The sequence below is a fragment of the Pituophis catenifer genome, unplaced genomic scaffold, assembly GCF_029215685.1.
Source record: "Pituophis catenifer annectens isolate HBS135680 unplaced genomic scaffold, rPitCat1.0.hap2 SCAF_6, whole genome shotgun sequence".
Lineage (NCBI taxonomy): Eukaryota > Metazoa > Chordata > Lepidosauria > Squamata > Colubridae > Pituophis > Pituophis catenifer.
In genome coordinates this window covers 69035752-69048637 of record NW_027256886.1, presented here as the reverse complement: position 1 = coordinate 69048637, position 12886 = coordinate 69035752, and the positions used below count along the sequence as shown (strand labels likewise).

The window sequence follows — 12886 nt, the reverse complement described above, 5'->3', positions numbered from 1 at the left end:
AGCGAGAATGAAAGATAATTGACTGAAGATCTTACAAGCAACGTTTGTGCTATGGAACGATTGCATTGTCTTAACAGTATGGAACAAAGCTGCAGGGAATTGTCCCACGAGGCATTTGAGAACAAATGAGAATGATCACACTGTTTAATAGTTCATTAACACAAAGCAAGTAAATACTGATAGGTACAATGAGAGAACTCAAATTCTGCTCCAGCATTGCAAATTGTCTAGTCCCACTGCAGTCTTCCAAAAAGAGATAAGTACCGTATGTTTGCCAAATTTTTAAAAAAGAATTCTTTATGATGATTGTTGAAAGGTACAAATATTTTTTTGGGTTAAGTATCTACACTGTGTGCACAATTATTAGGCAAGTGAGTATTTTGACCATATCTTCATTTTTATGCATATTTTCCACCTCCGAGCTGTATACACTTGAAAGCTTAGTGGATATAAGCCTATCAGGTGATGCGTATTTGTATAATGAGGGAGGGTGTGGCCTAAGGACATCAACACCCTATATCAGTGATGATGAACCTTTTGGCATCAAGTGCCAAAAACGTCACACAGAAACATCGCACGCACATGCTCGTTGGAGCCGTGCTCCGGAAAAGCTGAACTTCTGGGTTCTAGCGCACATGCATACCCGACGATCAGCTGGCTGGTGCACATGTGCAGGCCAGTTTTCGGCACTGCCAAGTGCACGAAGGGATCATGCTCCGCAAAAACTGAACCTCTGGGTTCTGGCACGCATGCGCACCCGACAATCAGCTGGCCGGTGTGCATGTGCACACTGGTTTTCAGCACTGCTGTGAGTGCGAAGGACAGCTGATTGTCACACACGCAAGTACGCCAGAAACTCGGAAAACAAACAGGCAAGGCCATGCATGCCAAGTGACATGGCTTTGCATGTCACTTTGGGCACGCATGCCATAGGTTCACCATCACAGCCCTATATCAAGGGATGCATAGTTATTAGGCAGCTTCCTTTCCTCAGGCCAAAAAAGAGATTTAACTGACGTTAAGTCAAAAATTATAAAAAGTACTTCAGAGGGATGCAGTATTCTTGAAATTGCTAAGATATTGGGCTGTGATCACAGAACCATCAAATGTTTTGTTGCAAATAGTCAACAGGATCGTAAGAAATGAGTTAAGGAAAAAAAGATGCTCATTAACTGCCAAAGATTTGAGAAGACTCAAATGTGAAGCTACCAGGAACCCATTATCCTCTAGTGCTGTCATATTTCAGAACTGCAACCTACCTGGAGTGCCCAGAAGCACAAGGTGTTCAGTAGTCAGAGACATGGCCAAGGTAAGGAAGGCTGAAACCCCACCACCACTGAATAAGACACATAAGTTGAAACAGCAAGACTGGGTCAAGAAATATCTGAAAACAGATTTTTCAAAGGTTTTATGGATTGATGACCAAATGGATGGGCCCGTGGCTAGATCAGCAATGGGCACAGAACTCTACTTCGACTCAGATGCTAGCAAGGTGGAGGTGGGGCACCAAGGATCAGGAAAAATAATTATGGTACATAGCTGACTGGGTTATTTTTTTTTTGTTTTTGTTTTTAGAAATTTGAGTTCCATTCACAAATGAATAATGAAGATGATGATGAATTTACAAGCCTCCCTGTTCATGAGTGACTATGAACTTTTCCACTGAAACTCAGTGTTATATATAGACTAGGTTACTATAGCTTATTTAAATCATCATGACCGAAGTACTGGTTTGACGTGATCTGAAAATGTTAAACAAAGTGAAATTCAATAAAGACAGCTAGAAAGGCTGAGAATATAACATTAGGAGTCCACATAGAGAAGACAACGTACACTCCCTCCCCAGTGGTGGGTTTTTACCGGTTCACCCCTGGGAGAACCGGTAGTGGCAGCGGCAGGCTGCGCCACCCGCCCGGATGTCATCACAGACGCAGAACATTCATGGATATACAGTATTTCACAAAGCACAAAATGCACTAAACATGATGGAAAATTAGGATTTATTTTCTATTGTGCTTGTATTTTAATAGTCCTAATCCAATAGCTAGTTTCTCAAAAATTAAAGAAGCTTTTCAACATCAACAGAATGTTTATCTTTCCTCTTTTAAGTTTTTAAGATGTTAAAATACAGCAAATCCCTAAATGAGAGATCAAAAATCTAACTGCTAGTGTTTTATACAACACATCTTGAAGGAAGCTTACATTTTACTGAGCCCTTTGAAAGATTATTAGAAGACTGCCATCCACTGTCTCATTCAAGTATTGCAACTAAGGTACAAAATTGCCTCATCTGTTGTAAAATTGCTTCCAGTGCAACATGAAAACTGCTTCCAGGTTTACAAAATGCTAACCCTTCAAATGCCAAACCCTTTTCATAAGGGAGAACACAATGCAAAGAACAGTGAAACAGAGTATTTTGAGAAAGGATTTACATCAGAATTCAACACCTGCATTTTTGACAAGTGAAAATTCTATAGGGACATGTCAAGAAAAAAATTATAATATTGAAATTTTAAAAGTGCCTGCTGCTGGATTAGATTCAATGGGTTAACTTTCTGCAATAGGAAAAAATATCCCCAAATATGAGGATCCATCTTAATGAACAGCATTACAAGCTTATCTTATTTATTTGTTCACTTAGCAAATACAGCTTCAATTGCAGACATGTACAAGAGAAAACAGCACACATCCAATATTTACAATGAAATTTAATATTAAGTGAAAAATAAGGAAGCAACTGATGCCAAAATACAAAACACAGCACTCTGCTATTGCCCCTAAGGCATCGTAACATCACAAGTGTCTATCTACCTATCTAGAACAAGTATTTAAAAGTTAGATTTAAAAATCTACAGGATTTAAGCTGCAGAAAATGGAGGTAATGAACAATGTCTTGTGATGAATCTACCCTAAACACCAAATAGCTCTATGAACTAGCTGGTTAACCAACATCATGATATACAATAATATTACTTATTTATTTAAGAGACTTACATGGCCAGTAATCTTATGTATTATAAGTCTGGGTAGCTCACAGCAATAGCAGTAAGAACATAAAGAAACAGTAAAGATAAACAAGTCCAATTCAAAGCATCCTAAAACAGCCAACATTAAAAAAAACAACAAATCATTATCTCACCCTATCCCAATGTCTGGATAGAGTGTAATCCTCCTTATAAAGCAAAAGTACAAATGCTAAAGAGCAGCAATATAAGTTTATATTTTTATTGATATCAAAAATTAAATTCTGTATTTATTGCCTCTTTCATTCTCTCTCTCCCACTTCCTCTGTGGTATTTGAGATAATCTACCTGCGTCTTCATAACAATAGTTCCCTGTCATCCTTCAAATTATTCGGCTGTTTTCAAGTATGACAAAGGATGATGTCCAATCATTTTTTGTTAGAAAAAAGATCTTTTCTGAACCCTTTGGCATGCAAAACTTTAAGACAGAAGAAAAAGTGACTCTAACACATTTAAGAAATTGATGTATACAAGCCACTTCAACACCACCTTTCAATAAAAACCCATAGCATAGCTTATAATAATAATGCAACTCCAAATGAGTAAAATAGCAAAAATAGGATTAAAACAAACATAGTAGAAGGCCTCCAGTGAAGACCGCAGAACTCTAATGGCAGTATTTCCTTCAAATTATTTCTGTATAAGGGTATTCAATGTAAGCGCACAGTGCCCAAAATTACAATCTGCAGCCACTATTTTGAAATCTCTCAGGTGCAAATCCTAGCAGCTAACTCCCTAATCAGGCAGTAGAAGAAAGCAAGACATATACAAAAGCTTCAACATTTCATTTGCTAAGGATCTTTCTTGTTTTTCAACTTTCAATTTGAAACAAGCAAGGCTTAGCTCATTGTAAAACAAAACATCCTCAGAATATTGTGAAACAATTAAACACTCATCAAGCTTCCAGATCCTACCACTTGAGTGAATTAAGTATTTTATGTTATGCAAGTGGCACACCTTTGGACTACAAATATTCTCACATTTTTGATGTGTCAGATACAGGTCAGAAGAAAGTGACTTTTTTAAAAGAAAAAAAAAACCTTGTGCATTAAATGAGTCATAAAAAGGGGGACTTTTTTGATGGACACTCAAGGTGATATTGTGTTTAGAAGTCTGGATTAGACTGGAGAAGACTCAAATTCAAATTTTCATTTGGCCATGCTGCTCAAAGGAAATCATCTCTCGCCCAAACTATCTCTGAGGATTATATGAAGGCAACGTCTTTGTAAGCAAGCAGGCAGACTTACTGGTTGCTATATCCCCTTGAAGTTGAAGAATCTGTGGGACAGGCATCGTGAGAATAACTGTATCAAAGCAGTCAGAAGAGCCTGTACTGGTGCCTACTTCCCATTTTCCATCTTTGAGGCAGATCTGAGTAACATGGTGATTATAGAAGACATCTGCGTCTGCTGAGAAAGAAAGAGAGAAGCTAACAGATGCCACAATCCCTTTGGAGTTAGGTGACTAATACATTTAAATTAAATAACTAAATAAAAAAAATTAAATGAATAAAATCAGTGATGTAGGAGAAAAAGAACAAAAGTCTGGGAGCTGAAACAATAATACAGGTAGTCCTCAACTTACAACCACAATTGAGCCCAAAATTTATGTTGTTAAGTGAGAAATTTGTTAACTGAGTTTTGCCCCATTTTGCGACCTTTCTTGTCACAGTTGTTAAGGGAATCATGGCAGTTGTTAAGTTAGATTCACAGTTGATAAGTGAATCTGGTTTCCCCATTGACTTTGCTTGTCAGAAGGTTGCAAAAGGGCATCACATGACTCATAAATGTGAGTCAGTTGTCAAGCATCCAAATCAGTGGTGAAATCCAATTTTTTTTTTATTACTGGTTTTGTGGGCATGGCAGGGAAAGGATACTGCAAAATCTCCATTCCCACCCCACTCTAGGGGAAGGATATTGCAAAATCGCCATTTCCACCCCACTCTGGGGCCAGCCAGAGGAGGTATTTGCCAGTTCTCTGGACTACTCAAAATTTCCACTACCGGTTCTCCAGAACCTGTCAGAACCTGCTGGATTTCACCCCATCCAAATGTAAATCACATGACCATGGGGGATGCTGCAACGGTCATAAGTGTGAATAATGATTATAAATCACTTTTTTCAGGGACTAAATGAACTGTTGCCAGTCAAGGACTACCTGTACCTGATCATTGTAAAAACTGATTGTATTAACATATTTTGTCATTCATATAAACTTGAGGATGAATGTGAAGTTTCACTTTTTAATCACCTACACGCAAACAGGGGTGTCTGCAAGATTGGCTGTGTCTGTTTATGGTGGAATCATAAATGCCAAAATGGAGGCTGCAATTGTGATTAAAATTCCTTTTTATTTTAATATGTAATACACATGTGCCACATGTACTAAAAAGGGATGGGGTTTTGACCACTCTGTTACAACTTCCATTTTACTTTTTAACACTGGCCCTGGCGGAAACTCCCCTCGGCCCCCCCAAGCATTTTCAGTGAATTTTATTATTCAAAAACAGAAAAATCAACAATACAACTGAAGCTCACCTGCCTTATTTAAGTAATGTTTAACAATGGATGAACTTCCTTGGGGTGTTACAAAGTTATCTACTCCTTCCTTCACCACCATTCCTTTTACTGGGGCAGTCAATGGCTTCAGGACTCCATGAGACAACAAATCTTCATAAAAGCTAAAAAGAGAGTTAATCTGTTAACTAGTTAATCTGTTGACTGCTCTTGTACGGATATTATATTGGTTTAACTGGTTGACTTTTAAATTATTTTAAAGCTTCTTTAGGATAGAAATTCAGAGTTGTAGATGAGGGGTCTCCAAACTTGGCAACTTTAAGACTGGTGGACTTCAATTTCATGCTGGCTGGGAATTCTGGGAGTTTTAAAATTGCCAAATTGGAGGCCCCTATTTTGCATCATTGTTCCAACGATCTTTAATTGTGGCTTACTTTTGAAACTTGCCCCATAATTAAATTACATACACCAATTTGGACAACATCCTACAAGATGGGAGACATTGAGTGCAAAAAAGATCCTAATTCCAACTACAACACTGAGAGGCAGAATGAAATCCTTATATCTGTTGAAGTTGATTCAGATATCAAATGTTATCCAGATGAATACAAAAATAAAGTGATAAAGTGAAAGTGAATAAAGAAAAAATTATTACATATTTCAGGGCTAACTATATTAAATGACCATATTTAATTTTTTTTTTTTCCGAATTTCTATACCGCCCTTCTCCTTTCGGACTCAGGGCGGTGAACAGCTAGATAAAAAACATCTATACAAACATCACAGTTAAAAAATAAAGTTGAAATAATTTATAAATTTGGCCCATAATTTAAAACTTGTCAATTAAAATAAATATTAAAATTTTAAAACTAACCCTAAAATCAGGACAGATCGGCTAGCTGAAAAAAATAAGTTTTTAGGGCCCGACGAAAAATCCGGAGGTCGGAGATCACTCGTATCTCTGGGGGTAGATTGTTCCAGAGGGTAGGTGCCACCACAGAGAAGGGTCTCCTCCTGGGGGTCGTCAGCCGGCATTGTCTGGCCGACGGCACCCTGAGGAGGCCCTCTCTGTGGGAGCGAACCGGCCGGTGGGAGGCTATTGGTGGCAGAAGGCGGTCCCGTAAGTACCCTGGCCCTAAGCCATGGAGCGCTTTAAAGGTGATCACCAACACCTTGAAGCACACCCGGAAGTCCACCGGAAGCCAATGCAGCTCGCACAGGAGAGGAGTCACATGGGAGCGCCCCGTCGAAATTAATCAAATTAAGTCATGTTCCATTTTTATCGTGGCCCCATCTCCTTTTGAGGTCTTGATAGCAAAATTCTGTGCCATTTTATAAGCTATCTATAGAAATTACAGCCTTGGAACCACTAAACGTGTTAGATCAGCAACTTAGTAGCAGATCATCTGTGCTACAAAAGTAAAAATTGACTTTTTTTATAAGAACAATTTTATGAGTGACCCATAATCATTACACCCAATGAAATGTTCTTCTCTGCGCAAATAAAACAAGCCTTAAGAATATTTTTATGATATTATCTTCAAACTTTACATCCAGTTTTAAGATCTGATATACTAGAGTCTAGATTCTGCAGATGGAAGGAAACCTTGAAAGAATAGGAAGGATATTTATTTAAACCTCAGAAGCTAAACTGTTCACAAGAGTCTGTAGGGCAACTGTAAAAGACATAGTGAATTACAATGAATTGCAGTGGTCACTGTTTACTACTTTCAACCAGAACAAAATGATATTATATATTATGTAATATAATTAATCAAGGAGAGAAACAACCTAGAACTAAAGAGAAATTTCCTGACAGTTAGAACAATGAATCAGTGGAATGACTTGCTTCCAGAAGTTGTGGGTGCTTCAACACTGTAGGTTTTTAAAAAGAGATTGGACAACCATTTGTCTGAAATGGTATAGGACAGTGATGGCGAACCTTTAGACTGAGTGCCCAAACTGCAACCCAAAACCCACTTATTTATTGCGGCAATTTAACTTGAATAATAAGGTTTTTCTACCTAAAATAACGATAAGCAACGCAGAGTTCAGCTAATTGTTCTAAGAAAAATATGATAAATGCACTTCTATGCCCCTTCATTTTTTTCCTGCTTTTGAAATATTCCATTTAGCAACAATAAAGAAGAAAAACTTTTGTAATATCATTTCTCTTCCCCCCCTCCCTCTGTTTCTCTCTCTCTCTCTCCTCTCCCCCACATGGGGGGGGAAGGAACCCCTGAACTGGTGCTGGGAATGATGTCTGAAGGCCAACGAGCCCAGGAGTAGTGTGCCGAAGCTCAGCTGGCTGGTGGGGAGGCAGGGTATCCCAACACAGACAGCTCTGCAGGTAAAGAAACTGCTTTTTTTTTTTGCCGAGCCAACGCAGGGTTGCATTGTGGCTCCGCGTCGTGATGGGCTTCAGGAGGAGGTGACTCCATCTCCCCCACTGTGAAGCGCATGAGTGAAAAAGTTCACTCAATCAATTCCAACTTCGCGAGATCTTTTTCTTTCGCGAGAAGTTGGAACTGATTGAGTGAAACGCGATGGAGAAACGTGATTGGAGTGGAGGCTAAGTCATACGATGAACGATTGAGGGAACTAGTTATGTCTAATCAAATGAAAAGAAGGACTAGGGGTGATATGATAGCAGTCTTACAGTAAGTACTTGAGGGGTTGTCACCGAGAAGAGGGGATTGACCTATTTTCCAAAGCACCTGAGAGCAGGACAAGAAGTAACAGATGGAGGATCATTAAAGAGAAATTCAATCTAAATTTGAGAAATCAAATTTCTCTAGGGAGAAATTTCCTAACAATGAGAACAATTAATCAATGGAACTTCACTCTGGAAGTTGTTGGTGCTCAATCACTGGTGATTTTCAAGAACAGGCTGGACAGTTATTTTTCCAGAATTATATGGGGTCTCCTGCTTGAGCAGCGAGTTTGACTAGAAGACTTCCAACTCTATTATTCTATGTTCTATCTTGTCTCAGAAGAAAGTTCAGTAAAAAGACAAAACCTATCTTTCTCCCCATTCCCCCACCCTTTGCAATGCTCACTCTGGGTGCTAAGATAATTAGCAAGAAGAAAATTGATACTTGCATTTACATTCATTGGAGAGAAAGGGACTAAAAATTAAAGAGAGTATGCAGGCACACAATGAGAAATATATTGAAAGAAATGTGTTAGTGTCAGCTGTTTGTCTAGCCTTTTGGTCAGCTGCTTAAGAGGCAAACAGAAGCCTTTAGTGTGAAACTGATTAGGGTCTAGTCAGTTTCAGGCAACAGATGAAACATGGTCAAGTCACTTTTTCAGTGCTGTTGTAACTTTGAACGGGCACTAAATGAAATGTTGTTAGTCGAGGACTACCTGTACTTAATAGGTGATGTTGCAAACCTAACACAGCTCTTCATTGGAAGTAAAATTTTATTTATTAATTTTTATCCCGCCTTTATTATTTATACAAATACAGTTGTGCTCATAAGTTTGCATACGCTGGCAGAATTTATGATTTCTTGGCCATTTTTCAGAGAATATGAATGATAACACGAAAACTTTTCTTTCACTCATAGTTAGTGTTTGGCTGAAGCCATTTATTATCAATCAACTGTGTTTACTTTTTCAATCACAATGACAACAGAAACTACCCAAATGACTCTGATCACAAGTTTTCATACCCCAGTTCTTAATACGGTGTATTGCCCCCTTTAACATCAATGACAGCTTGAAGTCTTTTGTGGTATGTGTGGATGAGGCTCTTTATCTTCTCAGATGGTAAAGCTGCCCATTCTTCCTGGCAAAAAGCCTCCAGGTCCTGTAAATTCTTGGGCGGCCTTGCATGAACTGCACGTTTGAGATCTCCTCAGAGTGGCTCAATGATATTGAGGTCAGGAGACTGAGATGGTCACTCCAGAACCTTCACTTTATTCTGCTGTAGCCAATGACAGGTCGACTTGGCCTTGTGTTTAGGATCATTGCCATGTTGGAATGTCCAAGAACTTCCCATGCGCAGCTTCTGGGCTGATGAATGCAAATTGTCCTCCAGTATCTTTTGATAACATACTGCATTCATTGTGCCATCAATTCTGACCAAATTTCCTGTGCCTTTGTAGCTCACACATCCCCAAACCATCAGCAATCAACCTCCGTGTTTCACAGTAGGAATGGTGTACTTTTCATCATAGGCCTTGTTGACTTCACTCCAAATGTAGCCTTTATGGTTGTGTCCGAAAAGCTCAATTTTGGTCTCATCACTCCAAATGACTTTGTGCCAGAAGGTTTGAGGCTTGTCTCTGTGCTGGTTGGCATTTTGTAAACGGGATACTTTGTGGCATTTGTGTAGTAATGGCTTTCTTCTGGCAACTCGACCATGCAGTCCATCTTTCTTCAAGTGCCTCCTTATTGTGCATCTTGCAACAGCCGCACCACGTTTTCAGAGAGTCCTGTATTTCACCTGAAATTATGTGTGTGTTTTTCTTTGAATCCCAAACAATTTTCTTGGCAGTTGTGGCTGAAAGTTTAGATGGTCTACCTGACCATGGTTTGGTTTCAACAGAACCCCTCATTTTCCACTTCTTGATTAGAGTTTGAACACTGCTGATTGGTATTCTCAATTCCTTGGATATCTTTTTATCCCCCTTTCCTGTTTTATACAGTTCAACTACCTTTTCCCGCAGATCTTTTGACAATTCTTTTGCTTTCCCCATGACTCAGAATCCAGAAACGTCAGTGCAGCACTGGATGAAGGATGCAAGGGTCTGTCAGGAGGCCAGAAACTCATTGAACACTAACCATGAGTGAAAGAAAGGTTTTTATGTTATCGTTCATATTCTCTAAAAAAATGGTCAGGAAATCATAAATTCTGCCAGGGTACGTAAACTTATGACCACAACTGTAACTCAAGGCAGCGAACATAATTCAACACACCTTCCTCCTCCTATTAAATATGAGGTTTGACAGCCTCTATCCAAATGAAACTAACAACTTCTGCCTCCAAGCATTTTATAAGATGCATTTCTACATCAAAATGAATTTGTGACAAAACCCGAAGCGAACTAATTGAATTGCAAGACATTTTCACCATGTCGCCGTTCATAAAACCAAGTCCATGCACAGTTATCATTCTTACTGTGAACATTTGATGGAAGAAAAAAAAGTATTTGAATGCCAACTAACAGACTGATTGTCTGTAGAGATTCTCAGTCATCCAGGTCATGGTTGCCCCAAAGGTGCTTTTTCACGAGGCAACTGGACTTCCTTGTTTTTTCTTTGAAGACATTTCACTTCTCATCCAAGAAGCGTCTTCAGCTCTGGCTGGATGGTGGGGAAGGGAAGGATGGAAAGACACTATCCTGTCAGAACCGTAGCAGCTTCTTGGAGGAGAAGCAAAACATCTTCAAAGAAAAAAAGACAGTTCAGTTGCCTCCTGAAAAAAACACCTTTGGGATAAACAGAGTGATTATGTACCACCAACTCACAAATTAAACCCAAGTCCCACTGCCTCTATCGACAAGTCCATAGCAAGAATTATGAATCTGTCATCCCTGTTGCTTTAGTTTGCTTTCCCCCTCTTATTTTCCAGCCTGGGCTTCATTCCTGGGATGACCTAGTGGTCTCCTATCCACAGCTCAACCCTGCTCCTCCTTGTCGAGGTCAACTCAGGGCTGCCTTCCATTTTGCCCAATACCATTTGAGCATCATTCCAGCCCCTGACCCCAAGTACCAACTACCCACCTGTTGCTACAACAGCATCGACTTCCCCCTCCTCACCCTTCTTTATCTTTCCAAGCCAAAGAGCTGCCGTTCCCCCCCGCCCCCCCCCCCCCAATTTCGCTCACCTCTGATGCGCCTTGGCATAGTCGGGCGTCCGCGTGATGTATTGGGCACCCAGATCGGCCGTGCATTTCGGATCGCGAGCGCTATGGCGCGTCGACATTCTTCCCCCTTCAAAGTCACGTGCGTGGAGACAAGCAAGCCATTTAGCGCGCGCGCGCTGCCGCCAGCCGCCCAATCAGCTTCTCCGGAGGGGCAAACCTGAGCCTTAGTAACAGGGGAAACATCCCCCCCCCGGCCACACACATACCACACACACACACTCCTTCCCCGCACCCCACCAATCCCCGCGCATCACGGGTTGCACGCGGGCGCTCCTGACCAAGTTGTGGTTTGGGGCGATGACGCCGGCTGCAAATCTTTTAAGCCGTGAATCTCTCCCCGAGATTTCCCATGGCGGGGATGCTTATTTCGGGGTTAGGGGACGATAACGTGCCGTAACCCACCGAGTTACGGCTGTTAGCATCTCGAGAGTTTACCTTCTTGCTATGAAAAACCCCTTAGCAACAGGCGATCCCTATTGGAATCCCACCCGAGTCTCAGGGGGGGGGGGCTTTGCCTCGGGTGTTTTGGGCGGGAAAACTCGTTCTTTGTAGTCTGACTGGGAAATGAGCTCCAGTTAAAAAAAAGGGGGGGGGGAATTGAGCGTCAGGCGTGTACTCCTCGAAAGGGTTTCTTAGCCACGTATAGGATCGCGTTTCCTTTGAGAGCAATCCTAAAAAGGAGCCTGACAATCCAACTCCGTGGCAGATGAATTGCTGGCAAGACGGTGGGGGGGGGGGGGAGAAAAGGAGGTAGCCTGGCTGTTTTTATTTCCCTCAGGGTTAGCGGGGTTTTTGCCTTCCCGGATCCCCGCGATTGGCCTCCTTGCCTTTTCCTCACAGCAGTAGGATCTGCGCCAAACTCACCTGCGCCCTGCGCTTTATCCCAAACCACGACGCGCAGGAGGCGCTGGGGAAACTCGGCGCGCAAAAGGGCAGCGCACAGGCTACCTGTCGGCCCGGCTCCTACGATCAGAATCCGCGCCATGGCCGGACTGTCAGACAAAGGAGGCGGGCCGGTCCGGCCCACCAGATCCTCCTCCTCTTCCTCCTCCTTTTCCTGGAGTTTATGCAATCCAGAAGCCGAGCGCAAGCGGTCGGGCTTTTTTTTTTTTTTTTTTTTGCTGAGGCAAAAAACCGGAGGGACAGCCTCCCGGCCCCTTTTCCCTCTTTAAGCCGCCGATTTTGCTCAGCAGCGCCGCGAGGAAAGCAGCTTTGCGCCGCGGTTAACCTCCGCAAACCGAGGGTTAGCCGTCAGAAGTCTTGATTTGGCCCAATCCCGCAGGAAAGGGCGAAATTCACTGAAAAGGAAGGGGCAGGGAAAGGCGGAAGGGTCAACTTGACCTTGAAAAGGGACACCTCTACCCCCCCCCCCCGGGCTTTGCAAACCTTCCCAGCTAAGCAACTTTGTGCGGCCGCGTTCCGTCTGGTAAACTTTCTAATTCTGGAAACTGGAAATCTACAGGAGGATTGA

General features: G+C 41.5%; 1 protein-coding gene across 3 annotated transcripts in view; it reads right to left on the bottom strand.

The window, feature by feature from the left end:
- Positions 1-12465, bottom strand: part of RNLS (renalase, FAD dependent amine oxidase) — a 121738-nt gene extending 109273 nt beyond the window's left edge. Inside the window, exons 1-4 of one of the 3 annotated variants that reach the window (XM_070945362.1) lie at positions 12280-12465; positions 11377-11482; positions 5561-5703; positions 4271-4432 (exon numbers count right to left, since the gene is read on the bottom strand). In XM_070945362.1, the coding sequence (XP_070801463.1) occupies positions 4271-4432; positions 5561-5703; positions 11377-11482; positions 12280-12400 (532 nt within the window). In that variant the 5' untranslated portion in view covers positions 12401-12465. The remainder of the gene's footprint in view (positions 1-4270; positions 4433-5560; positions 5704-11376; positions 11483-12279) is intronic. The other 2 variants (XM_070945360.1, XM_070945361.1) reach the window with 2 other exon arrangements.
- Between the last annotated feature and the right edge of the window lie 421 nt (positions 12466-12886).